This window comes from Passer domesticus, chromosome 3, assembly GCF_036417665.1.
Source record: "Passer domesticus isolate bPasDom1 chromosome 3, bPasDom1.hap1, whole genome shotgun sequence".
Lineage (NCBI taxonomy): Eukaryota > Metazoa > Chordata > Aves > Passeriformes > Passeridae > Passer > Passer domesticus.
The window spans coordinates 70,764,681-70,790,842 of record NC_087476.1 but is presented as its reverse complement, the minus strand read 5'-3'; the positions used below and the strand labels follow the sequence as shown (position 1 = coordinate 70,790,842).

Genomic DNA, 26,162 nt, shown 5'->3' with positions numbered 1-26,162 from the left:
TATAGAGACAAAGCAAGGAATAGACAAAGCACAGCACCAAACACCACTTGAATCAAGACACCATGGCAAAACAAGAACAGGGACAAGCAAAGGGAAAGAGTTTCTTCTCTCCTTCTCATTTAACACATGCCAGCTGGGGAGATGAGCCTGATGAGCCCACCCCCTCCTGCTTCAAGAACATGCTCTGCCATCTCTTTTGAGACTAGCCAAAATTAACACATTTATAACCACACTTTGTTTTCTTATGCTGGTTGCTATAGTTTTTCATTTATCTCTATCCCAAGTGTCATCTAGAATTCTTGTTGAATTATTTATCAGCATTTATACTGCTCACCTTTGACAGACAGAGAAAATAAGATGTAAGGAGAAACTTAAACGAGTCCAAAGGAAAGGAATGAAATAAGCTAATCAAAATAAGTGACATGCAGCTCTTCACATTCCCCTGTTTCTGGTGAGAAGAACTGGGAGCCATAGTACCCTTGTTAAGGATCAGGAGGCTTTCCTAAAACTAGTATGCCTTTCAGGCAGTAAGTCTGACCTGAGTATGGCAAAAAGCAAGGACAACAGTCACAGGTGAACAAAAACCTCAAAGGTCTATATCATAAAAATGGTTTTCTTCTGCTACAGTAGGTTCTCCTGGTCCTAAATTCAAAAACCATGAGGCCATCTTTGGTACACTACAACACAGCTTTCTGGGAAATTTTCACAACTTTTACAGTAAACCTGACATTTCCTAATTTGTACCTTAACAGTGCTGCACTATTGATGGGAGTCCAGTCTAGCACTGATATCTGTGGCTCAGCTGGTGCAACATCACAATTATAGACTGTAAGCGTGGTGTGCAACAGGAAGAAGTGTGCCAACAGAACAGGGTAATGTCAGCTGTGGCCACTCCAAATCAGTGCCAAGGGATCACCACACCTGTGTTGGGACAATATCTGCATGTCCTCAGCAACCTCAGAATGTGATTCTAGAAGGAAACAGGTTGAAAGAGCTACTGCAGAGTGGCTGCTCCACACTAACTGCTCATATGAGCAGTATGATTAAACTAAACCAAGATAAAGCACTTTCTTTGTGACCAGAAGATTGATGTCCATCTGAGGAACTGGTTTCCAGGCATTAAATTTAAAACTCAAGCTATTCTGCAGTAACTGCTCCACACAGACAAGCCGTTACACAGATGAACTGCATTTCACAGATGATGACTTTTGCTAATAACATCAGTGACTTTTAGTTTTCCATGGAGACATTTCTATGAGCCTCATTTCATTAAGAGCTCCTCTTACATGAGGGAAGGTTGCCAGCTGCCCCCACCCCATCTTAAGTCATTCCAAATGTTTCTATCAATTTGACTTCAGGTTGTGCCTCATAACTTGCATTTGATTGTCAGCATGGGAAGACACAGACTCACACTTAATTCCTTTGTGCAGTCCTAGGAAAAATATTGACTCACCTATTACATGGTCTCTGGCTGACTGGAGAGACCTGGGTGAGAAGAGCTTCAGGCCATACATTGTATAAACAGGAGGATTTGTGTCTTTAGATCCAGCATCTAGCAGCAAAATAAGGCCACACAATATACAAAAATATACAGGTCTGCTGTAGATTATGATTTTATTGTGTCCCTGGAAGAAAAACCAAGAAAAGTTAGATTTTTTTTATATACATTCTTCTACTGCATGCACTGCATTAACTTGGAGAGAGGGTCAGGGGTCAGACAAAATATTTTAATGACTTGTACATAATAATTAGCAATTAAAATGTGAGAAGGCATTTAATCTTCTCCAGAGGAGACTTTCAAAAGACACAGTGAGCAGTTAAGACTGACTCCAGCAACCATTTATGGTTTTGAAAATCTACCCTTCTGGACCTTTCAAAACTTACTAATTCTAGGAGTCATCATTTTCTGTGGAGAAAAAACCCTCAATCTGTCTGAATCCTTTTTTTCAATAGAAAATTATTTTTTCTCTATATTTCTTTTATAGCAATGAACATTTGCTTCAGGGGGCTTGACTTCTTTTTCACTTTATGAAATATAAAATTAATTTAATTTTTAATTGTCTCCTGGGAAGAAAAACTATAATAGCGCATATTCCTGGTACAGTGTGAGGCATGGGGATGGATTTTTCTTCACCAATTTAATTTTTGTATTTCTTTGAACCACTTAGCAGCAAATCAGCATGCCTTCTGAAGGGGGTGACACTCATCAGCAGCTTCTGGTCTGCTTCTCATGAAGCACTTTAAAATTATGATCCAAAGGAATTAGGATGTGGAAAGAATCTCATCTGATGTCTTTCATACAAATCTCTCAAACAATTGATTCCCACTAATCCTACAAAACACTGTTGTGGAGCTGCAGGCCAGGGAACCTAACAGACACTTAAGAAGAGCCTTAATAGCTCTCCTGGCAGCAAGCTTAAGGGTAACTAAGACATTTTAAACACTGATGAGTCAAAAGACTCCTAGAGTGTGAAAAGCCAGAAGCAAAGTGACAAGTATCCAAGTTTGCCTTGCTTAAAGCTGCCGTGCAACTGTTCTTATTTGAAAAACGTAATTTAAGTGAGTATAATAAAAGATCATGTCTTTTTTTGAGTCTACTTACTGACTTGAAACTGTGGCTGAGTTTGTTTGGCTGCCAGCCAAGCTCGCATGTTAGATTGCTATTAACTGATCTGTACTCTCTTTTGGGATCAATCAGTTAACAAGGTGGCAGATTACAGGGAACTGGTGGGCTTACATCTTGCCTCACATCCATGGAATATGAATCAAGTCAGGGACACAAATCCTTGCTCTTTAATCAATTTCAATTTTATTACTGTATTTTTTTTAATGGGACACATGTCCACCAAACAATCCATGGAGAATTATAAAGATGAAAATATGATTTTAAAAAAGAAAAATAATTCAAACTATTACTTTCTGGCCTTTTTTAAACTTCAGTTCATTTATGTAAAATGTGAGCTGTGCCTTAGGAAAAGAGACCAATAAATATGCAACTAAACAACTGCTTAATGCTTTATATCCTGACATTCACTTGAGGCTGATTTATGGTGATTACATTCTGTTACATTCTTGTCTTACCTCTTGACCTGTGGAAGGCAGTTTTATCTTTGCATGGTGATTATTTGAAGGAAGCTGGGTAAGACAGAGTTGATGACTACAAGCCCAGAGGTTTAACTCCACACACCTCGCAGTTCCATGCAGAACAATGACATTCTCAATTAAAATTACAGTGCATATTTAACTCTTACTTCTAAAGTATTTTATGGTGTGCTGGGTGAAGAGCTGGCTGAAGGGCGGGCAGAGCTCAAAGAGCTGCACTGAAAGGGGCTACATCTGGCTGGACCCATCAGCAGTGAAGTTCCTCAGGGCTGAGTTCCAGAGCCTAACAGATTAACAGATTATCAGTGATCTGCACATAGGAACTGAGTGCACCATTTAGCAAGTCTGCCAAAGACACCAGCTCCAGAGGTGCTGCTGACTCTAGCAAGGGTCAGGCAGCTCTGCAGAGGGAACAAGATAGACTGGAACATTGGGCAGTGATTAATGAGATGAGATGCAATGCTATATCCTGCTCCTAGGATGGGCAGGAGTGTAAATTGTGAGATGAGTGGCTGGTAAGCAGCACTGCAGAAAAGGACCTGGGGGGGCTGCTCACCAGCAGGTTCAGTGTTAGTCCGCTGTGAGTGCCACCAGCCAAGAGGGAAAACTGCTCCTGGGGTGCACCAAACACAGCAACATGAGCTGGTCAAGAGGTGATTATCCTGCTGTACTCTGCACTGGTGCAGCCCCACCTTGAGCACTGTGTACTTTGGGCCTCACTATTTAAAAGGATGTGAAGGTCCCCAAAGGCATCCAGAGGAGAGCAACAAAGCTGGTGAAATCATTGGAAGGAATGTCCTATAAGGAGCAGTTAAGGATTTTGGGCTTGTGTAGTTTGGAAAGGACAAGGCTGAGGAGCAGCTTCATTGCAATCTACGGGTCCCTGAGGAGGGGAAGTGGAGAAGGTGGTGCTGGTCTCCTGTCCCATCCAGTGGCAGGACAGGTGGGAATGGCTCTAAGCTGCATCAGGCACGAGTATTTCTTTTGAAAAGGTGGTCAAACACAGGAACAGGCTTCCTAGAGAGGTGGTTGATGCCCCAAGCCTGTCAGTGTTTAGAAGAAGCATTTGGACAATGCTCTTAACAACTTTTTTTGACTTTTGGTCAGCCCTGAAATGGTCAGGCAGTGGCACTGGATGATCACTGTAGGTCACTTCTATCTCAGTTAGAATGGAATAGACTAATTCAATCACTCTTACCATGCTAACTATAGTAATGCCACTTAAGATTGAGGAAGCAGATTCCAGAGGTTTCCTGAAAGCTGCAAAATGAGAGCAAATACTACCTTCCCTGTTTTTCAGGTGGTGGTGGTGCCTAATGAGACAGAATCTTGAAATCTTTCTAGAATCTTATCAAGAGAAGCAAAGCAATGCACTCAGAAGGGCAGTGCCTGCACAGCTCCTGCACTACTTGGGATGTGCTCAAGCTGAATGAGCTTCCTAGAGCACAGCAAATACTCCAGTCCCCACATCTGGGGAACATGCAACACAACACAAGAAACAGGAACTGCTGCAAGTATTAATGTGGTATTTCACTGTCATTTACAGGTTTCATGTGAGTGGTATTATTTGGGACAGGACTGGTTTGAGGACAACAGTGGACACCTTCTGGGAAAGAGAGGATCACTTCTCAAAAGTCACAGCCAGGGAATAGACATTAAACTTAATTTTTTTAAGTTTTAGAAAGAAACAAACAGAAAAATAGGAGCAAAGCCCTCCTGTACCTGTCACTGACAGATAAAGCTAGACAGCCCTTCACCAAAATGGCCATGTGGCAGCACAACTTGTGTAAAGAGCTATTTTAGATATTAAGGGTTCATTTGGTTTTACTAGGCAAGCTCACCAGAATTTGACATACAAAATTGATTTAGTCTTGGTGAAATTACTCCACTCTTCCTTCTTGTTTAGAAAAATTTAAATAATGAAGCCAAATTCCTTTTATATTTTACACTTCATTTGTTAAACAATCCTTTTCTTTCCTTCACTAATAAAAATGTCAGTGAAAGCTTTTCCTTTCCTGTACTCTGCTAAAAAAGTCACTTTTTTCATGTCCATGTTTCTCATTAATGTTTCAGATACATATTCATATCTTACCAACACAGCAGTGATGCATCTCATATTTCTAGAACAATATTAAGACTTTCAACAAAGAATAATTTCACAAACACTTCCATTTACTATAACAGTAGTTTTGACTGCAAAGCATTTTGATAGGAAAATTTTAGAAAGATCTAATGGGTTTTCTTTTGTTTGTGGGTGCATACATGTTAAAGGAGAAAGACAGAAGGTTTTTTTATATAAAGAAATGTGCATGTGCTCAGTTCTACAGAAAAGCTTACAGGGACAAATTACAAATACTTTTTAAGTGCCTTATGGGATTTAGGAAACTGCCTATGGTAGGTACACAACTGAGTTAGCTATCTGCTTTGGGACATAACAGGACTGAGAAAAGGAATTTATGCAAGAGATTCCCTAAATCTTGTTAAGAGCACAACTGCAATCCTTCAAGCTCAAATGCCTTTGTAAGCCCAAGCTAGATGCTGAGCTTTACAGGTGTCTTATGAGGTGCTTAGAGACAAGCTCTCCTGATCCTTCTATAGAGCCTTTTACTAAATGTAAAACCTTGCCTAAGGTTTTTCTAAAATCTTTGAGTGCACATGACAAGTATCTCTAGGATCTCTGAATTTTAATACCCTGCAGCCACCAGCAGGTTTCTTGTATCAGGTCACTAACAGTAAAATATAACACACTTTGGAATGGACTCAATTTTCTTCTCTCCAGCGAGGAGGCTGCTCCCAAATTTCACCATCCCAGAACCAGGTACCCCTTTGTAAACAGCACGTAAAGACCACCAGCTCCCAGTTGACCAGAACTGGAAAGGCTAAAGCTCCAGCTGACAGGAAAATTAGACTCCCAACTTGTAGCAGGCACCAGTACTAAACCTGCAGCAACAATAAATGCCAGCCCTTTCCTCAACAGCAGCAAGTGAATATATTGACACTCAGAAGGAGTTTGGAACAAAAGCTTATGGCATCTCTAGGCACCATGTTTTCTGCATTCACTGGATACTATTTTAAAGCAGTCTTTCAAAATGCTACAGGCTGGAGATGACAAAGTCACGTTAAATAGTAACAAACTCTGCACATGATATAGGGAAGAAGTTTGGAACCTCCTTGGTAGCCATGGATAACATAAGGCATTAGTGGCTCCTCACAGATCCATGAACAGAACTTAACTCACTATGCAGATCTGAGGCTCATAATGGTTTGTTTCACACTCAAAAAAATCTCATCTGCATTTTCATTCATGGGTGTGATACTGATCATTGTTCAATCGCTCTGCTGTTCTGTATCCTTACATTAACATCAAGAGACATTATTGTCTTTAAATTTAATGCAATCACATGAATTATGAAATAGTACATGGAGTATTCTCTTCTTGCCTTCTCATTCTTCTATTTCTGAGGTGCTTAGCTCAAGCAAGCCTTTACAAATACCTGCTGTGTTAAGAAGTTATAATGTAGAAATTGCTAACCTTCTATTTTGGCATGACAACAACTCCATCTTTAAAACCCTTAGTGGAAAAGATTTCTAAATTTTATTTCTATTGGAGTTTGTATAGTGCACCAAAAAGTTTGCAAGAAAGTATCCCTAATAAAGTTTTAGGAAAGAAAAGGAAGACCGGAATACACCTATTGTTACTTTGTTCCACTGCTGCATGACTTATACAATACAGCAAATAACGCTTGTAATAGTATTGTAAGAAACTGAAATTCAGACCTGGATTCTGCACCAAAAAAAAGTTCTGTTTAAACACTACCTTGTGTTTAATACTATAAAAACATATGGGCTGGATAGGTACATAATGAAGTTTTGATTAATCTATGGGCCACCCACTTTAAACAAATGTACACATTATTAATGTCTGATTAAGTGCAAACTACTTGATTACAGTTCACATTATTATATCTAGACAGATGCCAGTTGAGCTGACAAATTATATTATTTTACTCACAAGATCCTCCAACTTTTCACTGAGATTGGACTATTTCTCTAATGTATTGAAAATATTACCCTACAATGGGTAAGTTGCTGTTTATTACCTTTCTCTACTTTTTATGCAGACAGGTATTTCCTATGAATGCATTATGACCAAAACCACCATAACTTCACCCCTAAATAATTGGCTTGGAAAAGAAACTGAGAATCTTCTGAAATCCAGCTAGTGAAGTGTGCAGTATACACATACAAATAACATCAATTTCAAGTTCAGCCTGTACTTCTAGCCTCTAAACTGACAAAAATAATTGCTCCCTGCCAAAGGGAACTGATCCAGCAGACCTGAAGTTTTCAACATGTCATTTTTGAAACTTGAGGGAAGAGAGGATATCCTCTAGAAGATTCAAAGAGCTAAATAAGAAACATAAGCAACTAGCATCCAGTGTAAAAGAAAGGAAAAGGCATTATAGCCACTGAAATGTCTTCCAAGATCCACAAATCAAAAATGCTGAGACACCATGATAGGTGGAGTGGTAAGGTTGAACTTGTAGGATGATGCCTCTAGAACAGTCAGACTTAACAAGGACAGACTTGTGTAAAGAACTGGTTCTCTGGAAGGTGGTTGGCACCATCAGAGTTCAATTTCTTAAACACATCCAATAAAAAAACCCATATCAATCAGCAAGGATCCTTACATCCTGCACTCACCCAAAGATGTCGTGATTTCTTCAGGACACAAGCACAGAAACTGTGACCATATTGTAACAAAGGGAAAACACCTGTGCCATTTGAGGAGCTAATAATACTTTTAATAAATAAATCCTCAGTAGCAGATTTAAAAAATAAAAAGATCAATCCCCAGTGTCAAAGAAAAAAAACCCCAATTGAGCAACGACTGAGCTGCTAGTCTGGAACTTCTGCTCTTTTCGACCTGTTTCTAAAAGAAAGCCAAGAAAAGGTTTGTGTGATGGCACACGCTCAAACATCAGCAAGACAGTCCAGATTAATTTTTTACTGCACATATTAACTTAAAGAAAAAGAGCTTTTCTAATAGCTGTGATAAATTCAAATAGCTTAAAAATAATTAAACCTAGTACAAAGTCTTGAAATCACAGATGTATTTTTCTTCTTCATAAATCAGCTAGAACAGCAAACAGCTAATACCTGTGTTTCACTGAACAGACAGCTGTTTCACAGTACACAAGTGATAATAGAGGAGAAAGACTTGTTTTACTGACTGAGACTTACATGTATGGGCGAAGCAGGATCAGGCTGAACACTCTAAAAAAACAGAAAAAAAGATGTTTGCTCACAGGATTTTTTCTTTGTAGAAGCTAGAAGAGAATTCAGCAATTGGCTATGAACTTGAGTCCTACCTTGAGGAGAGAATACTGGCAGCTGGCCATTACGAGACAGAACAGCAGAACCCAAATGTCTTTACAGAAGCCCTGGTTCAGAGTCAGGAACCCAAGAAGGGAAACAAGAACTACTAGAAGGACAGCAAACACATTTTCCTTTATATCTTCTGTCCTATGTGAATAAAAGTGATGGAGAAGTACAAATATTTATAGATTCACTAGGGCAAGGCAGGTGCATTTGTAGCTGGTATGAGCTGTCAGTGCTGCAGCCATCAGAATTCACTGGATCCCATAACTACATTTCCATGTTCAACAGTATTTCATCCCCACGCCAAAAACCTTACCCAAAATGACAGCTAAAACATCATAGGAAAAAAAGCCATATGCACTGAAGTCTAATATTCCTTCCCATCTCACTTTACAATTAGAATTCCAGCATGGAGATGATTTGATTGTAGAAAAGTGTATGCTTATAAAAGCAAAAACAAACAAAACAAAAAAACCCCAACACATGAACAACTACAAACAAAATTAAATACCCAAACACTTCTAAATGAGGAAATAAGGCATTCCATTAATGATAAATATACATCTGACAGCAAAGAACTGGATGAAAGACCAAATTTGTCATCTGATGTTTTATTTGTTTTATCTATTCTGTTAGAACATGGAAGCTGAGATAAAGAACAGTGTCAATATTCAGGCTATAACAAAAGAGTTTATCAGCAGAAAAGATTTCCATGCAATTGAAACATAGAGATAAGACACCACAGATAAGTAAATATCTGCTCTAGACTTAAAGCTCCCTGACATGCAGCCTGATTTCTGCATCAGGTAAAATCTGCCATCTGAAATTTCTGCATGTTAACCCATATGGCACAGCACCCCCAACAGAAGCAGACACAAATAAACTTGAACTGGAACAGATACAGCAGCTCAAAAATCTTCACCTGAATACCACTGTATAAATATCAGATTAAATATACCATTCTATAAATAATTTTATTTTTTTAAACATTGGAGTACTTGGTTTACAATACCCTGGGACCCTTCTACTACTGATTTTCTCATCAGAAATCACTGGATCTATAACATCTTTGAGTCAAATTACAAACTAGTCTACAAGCCTGGCACTCACATGAATCAAAGTCTCTGCCTGAAGACAAAGGACAGCAAGAACCACTGAAACCAACCCTAAACATCAACTTGAAGCAAAAACACATTTACTCAACCGGAATTCTCCTTCTCTAGTGACCAGCACTGCTTTTGGACATGAGGAGCCACCCACCTTAACACTACCTAGAGCAGCTATTAAAAAAAAAGCTTACCTGTCCAACAATGCCAACAAGGTAAGACGATCATACCAGACTTTAATCCACTTGCCAGGGAATATAACAAATCTGTAAAACTGCCTGTTCAGCTTCCGCTGTGCTGAAGAACATGAAGAATCCTCAGGGTCCTGGCTGGGCTGCTATAAAAACAAATGAGAAATACACAAACTCTCTCACACAGCTGCCAGCAAAACAGGAGTCCAAAAGGCCAAATTTACATAAAGTATCAGATTTTTTTAATTTATTATTTTTTACTAAAAGCAATAGCATATTAGCATATTTATTTTCTTAATTTTAAATTAGAAATAAAAATATCACACCAGCTTAATTGTTGCAGATGAACAAAAGCTATATTAATTATGGAGCTCAATAGTGATAATATGCTTTAAAAAGTAATACTAAATATTCATTTAAAAAGTAATCATTTTTTAGTCCAGATCCAGTACATCTATAAAGTTTCTTTTAGGAGCTTTTCCCATGTATCACGCTAATTACAGCACAACACAAAAACATGACAGAACAAAACCTTCTTTTTAAATAAATAAATAAATAAGTAGGCCTTAAAGTCTAGAGGTATGACTTATCGACTTTTCTTCCAGAACACAGCTTTGTTTATCTCTCCAGAGATGCTTTGAATGCCACATCAGGTGTGCCTCCTCAAGAACAGCAAGAGGAGGAAAAAGAATTGCAAACAAGCACAAATGGCATAAACAGTTCTAATTTAAGAGTCTCTAATCATACCATCATAATCATAAATCCACCCTTTTGAATATTGCTTTTGCCAGATTCTAAGGCTTTTTCCAACTCTTCTCTACAACTCCCCTCCAACTATCTTCAGGCCATCAGCCAACCCTACAAAGCTAGACAACAGATGAAGAAAATCTCTGCAAAGCAGTGATTTTTTTTTCCAAGGTATATCATTACTGATGTTATGGAGGGGGAATAATCAATCATTTTTCTTCCAAGAAGAAGAATTTGAGATTTCAAATTACTGTGAAGTCCAGTGGTTTTCAACCTCCTCTTAGGCAGCCTTTTACCCACCCCTCCTTAAAGATAATTAATCAACAAATATACTTATTATGGAACTCTAGGCAATGTCTGCATTAGAGTTATCTATGTTAGATCAACATTCCTAGTCAGGGCAGGGGATTTCTGTGTGAAGCAACTGATTTTAGAATCATAACTGTAGCAAAGCACAGTTTTTGAAACAATCTGTCCACCTGCACAAAGGAATTGTTACTTTTTTTTTCTCAGTATACTGGTATAATTTCTAATCTTTCCTTTCCAGGAAAAGGAATTTTACACAGAGTTTACACATGACAATGTATTACTGTGCATCAGCTGGGAAACAACTCAGATATCCTCAGTCCGTGGAAAACATGAGGTGAAATAAGCTAGCATAAGCTCTGGAGAAAGAAATTCAAGTTTAGGCATTTCATCTCATGTCTCCAATTGACTAAAAGTGTACAGCCACGCAGGGCCAGAGAGCTCAGCTGCTAGTAGTGCAGGACAATCACTCATATTTCTGAGCATTGAGACGAGCAAGGAGATGCTGAGCTATTTGGCATTCTTTCCTTTATTAACAATTCTGAGCAACTTAAAAGCCATGAGACCAATTGCAATCCTCCCACTATGCTGACTTTAAAATCTGAAAATAATTTATATAGTCCAAATTTTAATTTTAATATTTTTGTTACTACTTTAAAAAGTAACTTAAACATGGGGTCAGGGCATTTTTAAAGAAAAAAAACATGTTTTAAAATATTACAGTTGCTAATACTGGCACAGTTTTGTTTCTCTTGGGGCCTATTACCCAACAGAAACTAAAGCAAAACTCAGTCCGCTGCAGTCATTAACTTCACAAATCTAATGTAGATTGCTCACCATAACTAGATAAAAAAATTCAAAACAGTGGCGGAGACTTCACTAAAAACACCTGAGGATCTGATTGTTGATTCCCCAGAACAGCCTAATGTGCCTTTAGCTGAGTGCATAAGTGAACATTTTGGCTCCAGAGGAGCTGTAACCTTTGGATGAAATCCTCTCTCTGAGTCTTGTAGTGCTTAGGTGGGAGATTTTTGAGCTGGTTTTGAGAAACTCTCTGACTAGCCCTGAGCAAGCCACTCAAGTCTAACTGCTTCTCCTATCAAAAAAGGGCTTATAAAAATTCACTTCATAAATTTATATGGTGTCAGTGACAGCCTGAAGCCCTAGCTTCATAGAAATCAATGACAATGCTTTTCCTCACTTATGTAGGCTCAGAATTTCATGTTTAAGAAAAAAAATTCAGAAACCAGGGCATTCTGAAATTACTACCTGGCCTGGCTACAAATTTGCTAATGTGACCTTGAGGAGCAGCCTTCCTAAAAGAGAAAGAAGAAATGACAATTGTTCTCTAATTTACAGGCAGTTTACAAGACTATAAATGTCTGGAAAACATCAGAGCCTTTAGATGGAAGACACTGTCCAAATATGAAAGACATTATTTGGGACAATTTACTGATTTTTAGTTTAAAATGGTTCCTTTATACAAGTTGCTTCTAGCTTAACATTCCAGTGTGAAATCTAAGATGAAAGGCAATTAATTGTCATTTTACTGTTATTCATAAACACCAAAATAGAATTTGCCATGGCAGAAAGTCAAAGGTATTATAAAAGGAATTGTAAAAACAAATTATAGACTTAAGTCACAGACCCCAAACACAGTGAAGTTTATGTCCACATAAGACCATGCAAACTGAAGTCTGAGTGCCTTTTTCTTTTACTATCTGCATTGAGGAGGTGGCTTCAACATTCCACAGCAAACATTCAGAGGTCTGGTTGCCCAACTCAGAAAAGTGAAACCAGACATAAGGTTTTATGACAGCAATGAGTCTGGAATAAACACTTCATACTATTAAAATCTGGTGGTGTGTCTAAAATCCTAACAGCTGTGTCCTCTTCCAAAAGAAATATGGTTGAAGACAGAAGATGAACTTTTTCAGTGACAGAGTCTTTAAATAGTCCCCTAGGACACTATTGAGTGCCAGTAGAAAACAGCTGAGTTGCATCCATCAACATAAAACACATCTTCTCCCACATGAGCAATACCAGGAAAAACATTATAGCAAAATCAACAAAATTGTCTCAGGAACAAGCCTGCAGCATTTGTTTATTGAGCAGTTCATCAAGATGCTAGAAACTCAGATATAACAATGTACCCGTGGGTTTTCTGAAAGGGTCCTTCTGGCCACCATCAGCAGGAGCTGCTGCTGAAGAGCGCTGGCTGCTTGATCCCCAGAAGATGGCTCTTGGCTCTCTGAAGTGGTAGTGCTGGAGGAGCTGAACTGTATTTCACTGTGCACAGAGAATAGGAAATAGACTGTTTTAAGCAGCAATATTATCTCAACAATTCTGAAATATTACAGGAGAAGGCCTGCAATTACACTACTAGTTGGCTCATGGGACTTGGGAACCTTCCACCTTCGTATCTGAAATCTAGCACAGAGCCACAAAGCAGTCAACACCCAAATTCAGACACACTTGATTTACTACATCCACCACAGAGAAACAGATACTTCTGTATCACAGCTTTTCTCATTTTGAGATGAACACCCTCAAGGAATCACACTTCAGAAGCGCCTTTTTCTGTCCATTGACAGTTTAAGTTTAGGGATGCACATCTACAGAGCAAAACTGCAAAGTAGATACTGCAGAGATCCCAGAATAGCTTCCAATGAGCTCACTTAGGTACCAAGCTAGTCTGGTTTCACCTGCACTGAATTTAGTGAGTACTGATTTACCCTGCTGAAAATTCAGGCTACGAGAATTTCCTTCTGCCCCAACAAGATAACAGCACATGAGCTAATTCACATAAGGCTAATTCAGATATCCCCCATGTACTGAGTGTAAACTCACCCTGGGAGGGCCCTGAGCAAGATACTATTTATAGTTTTTCCTTACATATACTGTTTTGTGTTGTAGCACAGCACCTAAACACTTGTGAAAATCTGCACTTAGAGCAGCAGTGCCTGCTGGGTTGCAGAAATCATGTTACCATGACATGACTGACTGGGTTTCAGAGACAACTTTATTGAAATGAAATAATTGTTACTTGGGGAAGAGATCTATTTTAAATACTTCTTTCTAATTCTCTTCCAAATGGGATTTATACATCAAGTGCTCTGCTCCAAGCTCATTGCCCCACTGGCTCTGGATACCTGCCTTGGGTTCTTACTACTTTTGCATCTACATGAGGTGAAAGCACCTAAGTGCTCATGCAAGGTAGTCAATAGCTGTTCTTATCTTGCATAAAGACAAGAAGGAAGAAACTAGAGAAACTAGAGCAATCTGCCTACAGTCAGCCAAGAAGCCTATGGCAGCGCAAAGATTAAAACCTTCCTCTTGCATACCCTACATGTGCCCCAAAGGCACCTTATTAATTTTAGTTAACTCAACTTGCCTTGATTTTGGTTGCCAGTTCCCAAAGGCTCCTACGTAGCCCTTGTTAAAGCACTAAAATTGTGGCTGTCCTGCACATGACTGGCTGTTAACTCCAGCTACAGAGCTCTGCATTGCTCTGGAACACAGCTCAGTGTCTGGATTACTTAAAAGAAGGGCTGAAGCATCACACCAGCAGGTTGAAATGCACACACTCTCTCCTTCCCTCCAGGATTTGATAGCTCTGCCTGAACCGACAGGAACACGATCAGCCTTGGGATGTCAGCAGAAAAGCCATCCTGCCTCTGGTTTCTGAGCCAGGTAGTTTATGTTTTCAAAGCCTTGATCGCTATCAGGCTTGAATTCCAGACCTGATATTCACTATCTGCCATTCCAGCAGAACTCCCAGCTGAGCAGAAATGAGAGCATCCCATGCTCCTGACCCTCACGGCTTCCTCTGCACTCCACGCTCCGTGCTACTACAGACAGCAGCATGATCTGCTCCACAATCAGGAAAGCAGTCATGTTCCCTTTGGACAGTACCAGCAAATGAGAACGTGGTCCACCACAACCCACTTGATGTCCCAGCCACAAAGCAGCCCTCTGTAAGAATCATCTCCTTTGTCAGCAGTTATTAACAAAACAGTACAGAAGGGATGGCACTCATCCAAGATCCTGGATCACAACCAGAAGATTTAAGCAGGAGGAAAGTGGAGGAAGCCTTGAGGAATGTTTCCCAGAAGTAAGATTACCACAGCTATGGACTACAGAGCAACCTTGCCCAGTCAGAAGGAAGGCAAGGGATTTTTTGTTTGTTTCCTCAGGATGAGCTGTCCCATTCCTTGTCATTATGGGTGCAACCCTGAGCCTCCCTGTTCACAGCAAGAAGGCAGCAAATTTAGCCCAGGCTATGCAGGAACACTAGCCTGGAAATTCCCGCCCAAAAGGTGACTCAACAAAAGAGCAGGGGAATAAAACAGTTGTTGCTCATGCCTTCCTAAATGAAGAGTCAATCTTCACTAAATTGCTGCATCTTTAGCTGTCTTTCTACAAAAGCCAAAAGTATTTTGAAATTGGACCACATCTTTAATCCCACATTCACCAAAAATGGAAATGGCAGAAGGACAGATGGATGGAACAGAATACCAGAGGAGTCTATCAGTTCTCAGAAATTAAAAAGTCTTTTATCAATAAAGTTTCTTCCAAGAATAAACCTAGGAGATCAGATCATCTCCCATCAGACTTGAAGTTAACAAAAAAACTAAGAGTGCCCATGGTCTGTTTTGTGTTTGCATTAAAAATCCATAGCTCCGCCTCTCAGCAAGTGGCAGAGGAGACACTGACTGTGGGAAAGAGTCAGAAACTTTATAAGCCTGAAAAAGCAATTAGGGCAGAGAAGTTGGGAAGACAGAGCTAGTAAAGCAACAATTCCAAAATCAGAATCTGTCATTTGGCAATCATCAGCCTCATTTCCCTGTACCTTCTTATTCTCTCCTCATCTTCCATTTCCTTCAGCTCCTGTCTACTGCTTTTGTCTTCCTTATCCCTATTTTACACACAACCTCCTTCTGACATTCACTTGCTACCCCCAAAGATGAATTGCTTGCACAGCTACTTAGAAACTGTACATCTCATCTGATGACATTGCTATCACACTGACAGCAAACACCAGTAAGAAATGCAATGACAGTGTTTGTGTTTTTGTAAGCCTATAAACTAGATTCTATAAATTTATTACCATATATAAATAGGAGCAAACACTCTCTAATCATAAAATCATTATAACAGAGCTGATCGCAGTATAACACGGAATCTTGCTAAATAGAAAATCTGTTCATTTGCAGAATCAAATTAATATTATCAAGATCTATCACAGTAAACTGCACTGCTAATGTAAGCAAAGGTATAATTGAACTAAATTTTGAGTAATAAATTATTAACTAAAAATATCTCTGATAAACATATAACCTACGCAGATCAAATTCAAAAGCAACATAGCACCCTCTACTGATAATTGAGTATAAAACCAGGAATTTCTTCTCTGGCTCATAATCCTGTTTTGTAAGAATACTCAGCAAGCAAAAGGTAGTGGAGCAATCATATAACACAACATATAGAATGTTTCAGTATAACCACGCAGTGCTGGAAAAAATCTTCCTTTTCCCTCTCTGTTTAGCCTGTTGCCTTATACCATCGACAACTTGGCCTGAGCCATTCAAACATAACCCAGCCTAAATCATCCCCTTTCTTAGGATTAGCTTGCCTTGGGTCTGACACCCCCCCATAAGTTCATTATACAGGCACACCACAAAGAATTCCCTGTTAATAAAGCTGTTTTGCAACTCTCGGTTAAATTTCATTTTAACCTGCATATTGGAGAAAGGACAGGTCACATGCTAAAAACCAGAGAGATCACACTAGACTGCCTAAGACAGCTGTCGGGTTTCTACAGAGTTTACAGTATGTAATAAATATCATAGTGATAATAAATAATACAGGCAAAAGCTGCATGTAATACTCCCTAAAATACTGCCCTTAGGTGATGGTAAGCAACTACAGCTGTGAAGAGCCAGAAGGCAGCTCAGAGTTGGAAATTACTCCTCCTGCACATCCTACAAGCAATTGCTTCTGGAGTACTGGTCTGAGGGGCACTGAACTGAGAACTGAGTGACATGGCTGTACAAGACCCAGCCAGTGCTCACAACACAGCAGGAACTCAACACACCCATACCCTTGTGCTCTTTCAAAACAGCCAGTTTGTGGCTCAAATCCAGCTGTCTGAACTGATGTTGCTCATTAGGTGTCCACTAGAGAGCTGCCAGCACCAATCTGACCAGAGTACTGCACAGTTCAAGACTGACACTAAAAGCCACTAAAGTTGTGGATGTTGCTTCTTTTCAGAAAATGATGGCTTACCGTTCCCAAATAACAAGACTCACACTAAAAAGCAACTCAGAGCATGTAAGAAGACTGAAATACGCCAGTGATAGCTGCATTAGCAGTGGATGATTATTTCACAAATCCAATCAAAGGAAAAAGAAAAAAACTCAAAGAGGAAGCACTCTTCACTTTTTTTTTTGTAAGACTTAGCAGTTTAATAAAGTTTAAAATTAATTCAGAATGTGCATCTTAACTATTTTCAGTGATTACATCTGATGGCAGCTCAAGTTAAAGATGAAATCTCTCTTAAATGTTGTTCATATTTTGCTAGCTGTACAAATGTATATTTATACCCATTTTACTACAGGATTTGGGGATAATTTTTAGCATTTGTTTTAACTAGCAAAAATAACACCCCTAACAACAATAAGGCAGAATATCTGAGTTTACAGAATGTAAAAGCTGGACGTAGTGATATACTGACATAATAGGCAGGAAAGATGTCAGATCATTGTTGTAGTGCGGCAATAGATGGCAAAACAAGCAGTAGTACATGTTAAGTCAGCTACTGCAGATGGACAGAAAGACCTTGTAAAGCACGTTCCCAAAGGCACTGTGGTCAATATAGAGGCAGGAAGTGATGAATGCCTTCTTACTCAAATGTTAAGAATGGGGTCCATTCAGTACACTCTTACTTTCCAGTATTCAGATACTTTTATGTTGCTAATAAGCATGTAAACTGATAATTTGCATGCCTATTACATTTCAAAACAAAGATAAATATACCAAAAACTTTAAAAACAAATAGTATGTGTTAGCTAATATACTAGAGGATGCATTTTGAGAAGATGCAGCCCTACTTGAATTAGTGCATTAATAGCTTCCAAAGTTGTGTTATCTCCAAAATACTTAAAACATTCCTTTTTGCTCTCCTTATGGGAGGGCAGGGGATGGCAGAGAAACCAGTCAGTCCTAACACTTACAGCACTCTATAAGCTCCTAGTCCTGAGCAGGATTTTGCTGCCATCATGTGGCAGCATGGTCCCCTCTCATCTCTGAGTCTCATTCTGTTGAAAACACTCTTGTCCCTGCCCAGTGTTCAGTGAAAGCAGGACTAACAACCCCCTACACAAATAAAGGAAAGGATTTTAACTGGCCAAGCTTAACGCAAGGGTTTCCTCCTGCCCCTTGCAAGCCATCAGGAAAATGCTACCAAGTTTGTAAAGAGTACTTCTCATAAAAATCCATGGCTTCTTTACAACACAAACATGACCATTTTCAGTGCACACCCCCTGCTGATTTCTGTGTTCAAGCAGCTCTGTGCCCAGGGGAGCAGCTTATCTGAAATCACTGAATCCCAAAGAGGACTCTGTAATATTTGTCGCATCCATTTCAAAACATGCCCAGCTGCAGAACTGCACAACCTGACAAGCAGCATTAAAAAATCTTTAAGATTCAGCAGCCTATTACAAGAGCAGTGGGGGATTGTTTTATTTGGGTCACCTTGCTGAGAAATACAAAGATGCTTTAATGGCACACTTTTTGGTCATGTTCTAAAACATTTTGAAACATCAAAAAAAAAAAAAAATCTACTTTCCCCTATGAGAAATAACCTCAAAGGTTCAGGGAATTTTCCAGCAGTGAACATACTAAATATTAGTAGATTTATGGAGGAGATGTATAGTACCACTACGGCATTCAGATAGACTTTCATACAGTATAACATACTTGAGCAGTTTATTCTGAGATGAGAATGTAAATCAAATAAGTTAGCTCACTGATCTGACATTCTCTCTTTTGTCCAGGGCCAGAAACACCGGCACTCTGCAGCTGTACTGACAGATACCTTAAATTATTTTTTTAGTACTTGTTAGCCACTAGTTTGCTGCGAATACTTTTTTTAACTTTTGGCCCCAATGATACCAAAAATAAAATTACTCTCAAAACAAACAAACAAACAAAAAAATCTAAGCAATTGTTATAAATGGAGGTGTCTATTTGTATTGCAAAACATTTTAGCTATAATATAGCTTTTTAGAAGCCTGGTTTCAGTGTCAGAGCCTAATCTAAAAAAAGTGAGGAGTTCAGAGGATCAACTGCTCAGACAGAACATGTCTGGAAAGTGCAATACAAATGCATGATTGTGCTGGTATGGTTGAACCACATCTAGTAATAAAACATACATGAATATAATTTTATCCTACAAAAAGTGATATTTTAATAATTTTACAGGTAAATTAAAAGATACATGACCAAGAAAGCAGGATAAGGCTCAAACTGGAATATTTTTTAAAGGCATAGAGCAAGTTGAATTTTATATATAATTTATTCCAAATGAAAGCTCAAGTGTCACACAGCAAGGAGAATCTGCATCTAAGATAAAGGTGCTTTTTGCTAAGAGCTGGGTAATCTTTCTTTCTGTTTGTACTGCTTTTGGTTGGAGCAGTGTTACTTAATAGTAGCTGGTATGGAGCTCTGTTTTGGATTTGTGTTGGAAATGGTGTTGATAACACAGGTATGTTTTAGCCATTTCTGAGCAGCCCTTGCACAGAACCCCAAAGGCTTTTTTTTGCTCCTCACAGCCCCCATCAGTGGGGAGGCTGGGGGTGCAGAAGCAGCTGAGAGGAGACAAAGCCAGGACAGCTGACCCCAACTGACCAGAGGGACATTCCCTACAACATGGCACTCAGCATATAAATCTAGGTGAAGGAGGAAAAAAGGAGGATGTTTAGAGTAATGTCTTTGTCTCCCGATGTCACCAAGACTCAGGACAAGCAGGTGTTCTATTCAGCCACTTCCAAGAAAGCCAAGTTCCATCACATGTCTTGGCGACTCACTGCAGAATAGATTCAAATGGTCCTTTTGTACTAATTTCTACCATAATCCATGAGCTGAGAATAGAGTTTATACTTTTGTCAAAGCCTGTCACAAAGCAATTTATGGCAAGAGGTGAACTAGGCTGAGTAATGGGAGCATCAAATTTAGATGCAATTAGCTCAACAGGGAACCCATTCCACTGGGACTGCTGGCAAGAGGTGTTGCTGGCAAGCTAACAGACAAAAGTGGGGTCAGGGTAATTACACTGACAGTAAGTGGGGACTTGATTAGTCTTGCCAATGTTTAAATAATTCACCAAACTCAGTGACAGGAATCACCCACCAAAGTGGGGATTATGATGGAAAAGGAATTACCTACTTTTGGTGATAATTACAACATAAAAACCTCCTCACGTTTTAACTTGGCTAGGTCTTCAAATATTTTAAAAGCTGCACTGCTAGACAAGTGAGAGACAATTTGGCAAGAGCCAAGTACAAAAACAATCTGAAAAAATTCTAATTCTCAGTAACCTTTAATAGAATTAAGATATAATTTTGGGAATTATTAATAAGAAAGTGTTTATATTACATTTAAGAAGCATGGTATATTTCCCAGGACAAGGACGGCAGGTACAGGTAATATTAAGAGCAGCTACTATAGTTGAAAAGCCAACAATTAAGCTAAAAAATCAAAAACACACAAAGACAAAAAGTAGAAACTGATATATATATACTAATATTGATAAACTGGAGAATACTCCAAGATCATCTCAAAACACTGCAGAACCAGAAAGACATGACAAGACAAAGCCTATTCCCTTTAACAGTATTGCCTGCAATGTCAAGAGTGTCTGAAGGAAGAAATCACAGACTACTTCAGATTTGGACATCTGCTTTCTCTGGCACATTGCAATCCACTGTTGTCCATCCAGCCCTTTCTAACCAAATAAAAAGCAGGATGCACTCAAAAACAAAGAAGAAAAATAAAATCATAACATATCCTCACTTCTGTGACAGTAAATTATTTGTGAGAAATTCATTTCAGGTGCTATGCCAGGAAGATCAAATGGGCTATAGGAAACTACTTTAATTTCAATTCCTAATAATCTGATGTGAAATGCTTAAGCCTACAAATGGAGAAGACAATATTAGGACTCAATAGACAGAAAGTTAGAATTTGAATTGAAGATCATGAAACGTTAATTAGTTTGCCTCAAGATTTTCTTTAAGAACTTTTTTTGAGTAATATTTAAACATCATCTTCAGTTTTACATAACACTGTTAAAACAGTTACCTATGGCAAATTCATAAGGAAATTACTTTACTCTTTACAAACCAGCCACAGTTCATACTCTCTCCAGTCAAAATTCCTTCCCCTTGCACAACTGCAAAATCCCGGAGGCATCACATCTCTTTCCTAGAGACCCACTGGTCTGCTGCCTCTCCCAACACCCACAAAGCAAGAGGCCTCTTGTCATCTTCTGTCCTGGGTCAATTCTCCTCATAAAGAACATCACGGCACGGTCCATTCAAATCCACATAGTTATTCTACTTGCTTAACTCAGTTTGACATTTTTCCCTTAGGAGCAGCTTAATCTTAACAGCATAAAGCAAGCATGATTGGTGATAAGTGTTTTCAGAGCTCATACACATCTACTGCAAACCTTTGTATTGCTCTCTGTGCTTACTCTAAATTCTGAAATCTGGGCTCCACAAGACCAAAAACCTACCCTCGCCTCTGAAAGGAGGAGGACACCTCTTTTGGCTAGGCATTAATTCTCTCCTGCATCTCCTGACTTGTTAAATATTTGGATGGCTCATTAATGAATTCAGACACCAGGCCTAAAGGTATTGGTTATTTCTAAACCATTTCAATCACTCAAGGAAGCTGTAATGTCATTATCACTGTCTTCTCCTCAGTTAACTTTTTCATGGGCTGGTAGATAAGTCATGTTCATCTCAGAGGTGCTTTCCATGTCTCTTTTCTAATATCTTTCCATAACAGCAGCATCTCCTGTTGGTGTGGACTACTCTTACGATGAACATCTCCACCAGAGAGAGCCCACCCCCAAGGGAATAGTTTTTGTAAAGGACCCTCTCCAGACAGACACACAGAACAGATTAAGTGAAGCACACATTAATTACACCTCATGCTTCATTTTATCCTATTTGGCTTTTTCTTCACTAATAATCTTTCCTTCACTGATCATTTGGTTTATCTTTATCAAAAAAGAAAGTAACCTGACACAACTGATGAGCAAGCATGCAGGTGGGGACAGAAGAGATGGAAAGATGCATCATTCCTGTACTGTACTTAAAGCAGGTTTGCTCTTCCATTTTTCATATGCTGTAAGTGCTCCATATTGTCTAAATACAAACTACCTGATGGTGAACACCTGAAGAAAAAACAAAAACTCCTTCCTTCCTGTGCTACCCTTCAAACTACTCACAGATGGTAGAAACTGCCCACTGAACAAACAGCTCTCACTAGTCTCTCTGGCCTAGACATTACAAAGTGCCCCTGCAAAAACCAGCTTAAGCATACTTCAAGCTTCCTTGTCCCCTTTCCTTGTTTTTCATATTAACTCCTTCTTTGCCCTTTCCTTCATGCTGCTCTCGGAAAAAATTGTGTTCTGGCTTCCCATTGACTCCCACAAAGAAAGCCCTGGGAACCCACTCCTCTTTGCTGATCTGTTCCATTCCCTGGTCTGGACTGTCACTTTACTCTGAGATTTCCAGCAAAGATGCTCATCTTAAGAAATTACATGCTTGTAAATGCCTGCAAAGAATACCTGAACTTGCTTTTGTTAACATGGTTGAGTGGACCCCTTAAAATAAACTTCATCCCTTAAGGTCTGTAACCCAAGACAGAGGTGTCACATAAGCATCTAGCAAAGGCAGATTCAGCATGACTTCTTACATGAGACGGAAAATGGTCCTTCCTTTGATTAAAAAAAAGTCAGGGGCCAGAAAACTATTTCTGAATTTAGGACAGATTCAAATTCATAGTTAGAGGAAGGGGGAGAGGAAGAGTGCTCTGTGCAAGGTGAAACAAAGAGAATTGCAAAAAATAAATGGAACCCAAATAAAATGTTTGATTTTTTAGGTCAAACTGAACTCCATCAGAATGGGTGTGGGGGTGGGCTATTTTGATAAAGACAGAACATTTCTACTATTACATTTTTTCTTATTTTTTTACTCTTTGCTCACTGACAAATAAAAGCATTATTCTCACGTTTCTCATAATAGAATTCTATCTAAAATGCTAATGCTGTTTTTAACATGGTCCCAAGTTTTTCAAAAGCCTCCACTAAGAGACAAACACTTGAAGAACAATATTTGCTATTTAAAAAAAAGACCATTCTCACTCCGTCGCTCAACTTCTGCAAATGCTGCAAAGCAGTATGAAAATCAAAATTATTTAATTAAAATACTTATGAATAGCTACAATTCTTTTTTCAGATATACAAACAACAGATCACATGAAAGAGTGTGGAAACCATAGTAATAAATACAGGATTTATATGGATCACTCTAAAAAGAACTTTTGAAAAAAGCAAATTTTTTTGATCAGCTCCTCATTGGAGGAGCAAATTATCATTAGAGATGTAATGCAAGGTAAAAGGCTCTGCTGCTAGAACCCACAGCTCAATCACTGATACAGACATAGCACTAAAAGTTTGTAAAGAATGCAATGGGTATGGGAAGCAAACAAGATGAGGTTGATAGAACAGTCCCACTTTGTTTACAATTTCATTTATAATAGCTACATTTGACTTTGGCTATTCCCAAAAATAAATAAAGCCAAGTGCATAGTTCTGATTTTCATTTTCACTTTTTCTTTCCTACATTCTTATAAAGCTATCAGTACTTCAGCAGAAAGCAAAAAAAATTTCCTGCTTTGACTTCTCTAGAAAAGGTTAGCACATTTTTTCACCACTTCATGTGTATTTTTCACAGCTACGGTTTCACAGTTTCCACCAATGAAAACTTTCAATGTTTCTAAAAATAAGGGCTTACTTACTGAGCATTTGACATACAATCACAATTTGATAGCTGATGTCTAAAATTTCCTTCCTTCTGACAGCCAGCTTTTAAGTAGCAGGACCTGATTTCCCCTTTAGAAAATACAGATGGAAAAAATGTCGGTTCAGTGATGCAATCATTTGTGTACACAAAAAAATTATAAAATACACATTCTAAATCAGGCATATTTATAAACATATATTTTTCAGTCTGTGCATTAGGCTCATTTTAGATTTCAGAAAGCAAAATCTCATTTGAACAACTGAAAACCTGAGAAAAATCAAAACACAGAAGTCACAGTAAAAATTTCAAAGGCACGTAAATTAAACACAAAGCACATTGATTAATGTCAGTTCACCATAAAATGTGAAATCAGATTGCCCTCTTTCCATTCACAAAGGTGAGATCAGGAGGTAGAAAGCAGCAAAAAGTTCTGCTAGAAGTGCAGCCACAGCTCCTCCCTGTTTGCAGAGGAGCATAAAGCCAAGGGTGGGTGCTGGCTGACCCAGAGGCTGCGTCACCTGCTCCCCTGGCACTGCTGCCCTTCTGGCCACAGCACAACCACACCTGCAGGCTGCCAGCAGGGCCAGGAGGAACAGGCAGAAAACCAAATTATCTCCAGGGTCACAGATCCAGTACCATTAGCACTCACTCCATGCTGGTTTTGAAGACCACTTTAAAGGAAATAGGGCTTTTGGGACAGCTGTCTTTCAGAAGTATGAGCCAGTTCTTCACAGGGCACTATGCAGAGCTCAAACCCATCCTACAGCTTCAGAATCCAAGAATAGCTTCAGAGCAGTGGCATCCCAACTATATGCATGGGGCAAGACCAGGTCACTCATTAATTTTCTTGAAAAGAGTAGCAGATCACCACCCCAAATACAACAACCACCATCACACCAAGAGGTCAGTCTGAGCCAGCTGAAGAACAAAACTGTAAAAATTAGTCATATTTTGCCCAGCCAGGTCAGTGCAAAACTTCTAGTCAGGGAGAAAACACCAGGGGTTCTTCTGACGGGACAGAAGTTGTCTTCTGGGCTAGCCAGCATCTTTTGAAGGTGATGTTTGGAAGATAAACTTCAGGCACTGTGTAATGCTCAGGTCTGTGATGGTCATTGGTGGATTTGGAAAACTCTATTTATTGCTCATCTGACTTGAAATTGCCAAGCCCTTTTTTCTTCCACACACACAGAAAAACATGCAACCGGTAACAGACAAGAGAAATATCCTTCCAGGACATCCTAAGTGTTCAGAAATTTCCTCACGCATTACAATTATCCCAACTAGATAAACTCACCGTTTTCATCTATGAACACATGCATGGCATCCACGGAGAGCTCATCTTGCACAGACGCCTCAGGTCCACTTATTACTTGCAAGACAGAACTGTCTTGCTGAGAAGTTACCCGGTAGATTATCTGCCTTTGCCTGCTGCCCTGGTAACTTGACACAAAAATGTTTCAAAACTACTATGAGGAACTTTTTTCTTGTTCTCAATAAAACAAAAAGAAAGAGAGGTTAATTAAAAGTTTATGTCATTTCTACTCAGTGAAACAAAACAGCTTACATCATATCTTTGAAGTACAAAATTGTAAAGTAAACTGGCCTTACAGTGCTGCAAATTTGGCAGACTCTGGTAGCACCGGACTAGTACTAGCACGATCTTGGCTTTGTACATCTGATCTTTCCTGTTTAGGAAGTTGCTCACAGTGCTTTTCTGTTCCCACCAATTCTTCTTTTCTCTCCGTCGTCTGGCTATCTGGAAAACAGGGCAGTGAAGTGGAGCCACTCTCCACAGATGACTTTCAAGAGTTTCATTCGTTAACTACTGAACAAGAGCATCTAAAAATGAAAATCTAAAACATTGCAGTATTTTCTAGTTTATGAAAAGCACTACCATTAATTAAAACAATACAACCACAAATCTGAATGAGGAGGTACTCTGACCCTTATGAATGGGCTGTTTCAAGAGAACACTGTATGAAGTAGAGAACAAACAAGAGAGAATTTCTGCTTTGCTTCTCCTATTGTTTCAGAGGGAAGCAATTTGCTCCTAATCTGGACTGGTGAGAGGCTGGTTCCCTGGAGGCTGTAATTTGCTCCCAAACTGTGTATGTGGCAGTGGAAAAGCAGAAGCACTGGCCCATTCCCCTTTTACAGAGGGGAAAGCAACACCTACAAAGGAAATAGAGCTCTTGGACAGGAAAGCAAATAGCTGCCTAATCTCTCTTCCC

General features: G+C 39.1%; 1 protein-coding gene across 6 annotated transcripts in view; it reads right to left on the bottom strand.

Moving 5' to 3' along the window:
- Positions 1-26,162, bottom strand: part of PCNX2 (pecanex 2) — a 151,393-nt gene that overhangs the window by 103,462 nt on the left and 21,769 nt on the right. For all 6 annotated transcript variants that reach the window (XR_010358915.1, XM_064413825.1, XM_064413826.1 and 3 more), the window contains 8 exons: positions 25,540-25,687; positions 25,226-25,371; positions 23,927-24,020; positions 12,988-13,123; positions 9,785-9,927; positions 8,475-8,628; positions 8,347-8,379; positions 1,454-1,625 (listed from right to left, as the gene is read on the bottom strand). Coding sequence is in view for 5 of the 6 variants with exons in the window: in XM_064413825.1 (XP_064269895.1) it covers positions 1,454-1,625; positions 8,347-8,379; positions 8,475-8,628; positions 9,785-9,927; positions 12,988-13,123; positions 23,927-24,020; positions 25,226-25,371; positions 25,540-25,687 (1,026 nt within the window). In the remaining variant the exon portion in view is untranslated. The remainder of the gene's footprint in view (positions 1-1,453; positions 1,626-8,346; positions 8,380-8,474; positions 8,629-9,784; positions 9,928-12,987; positions 13,124-23,926; positions 24,021-25,225; positions 25,372-25,539; positions 25,688-26,162) is intronic.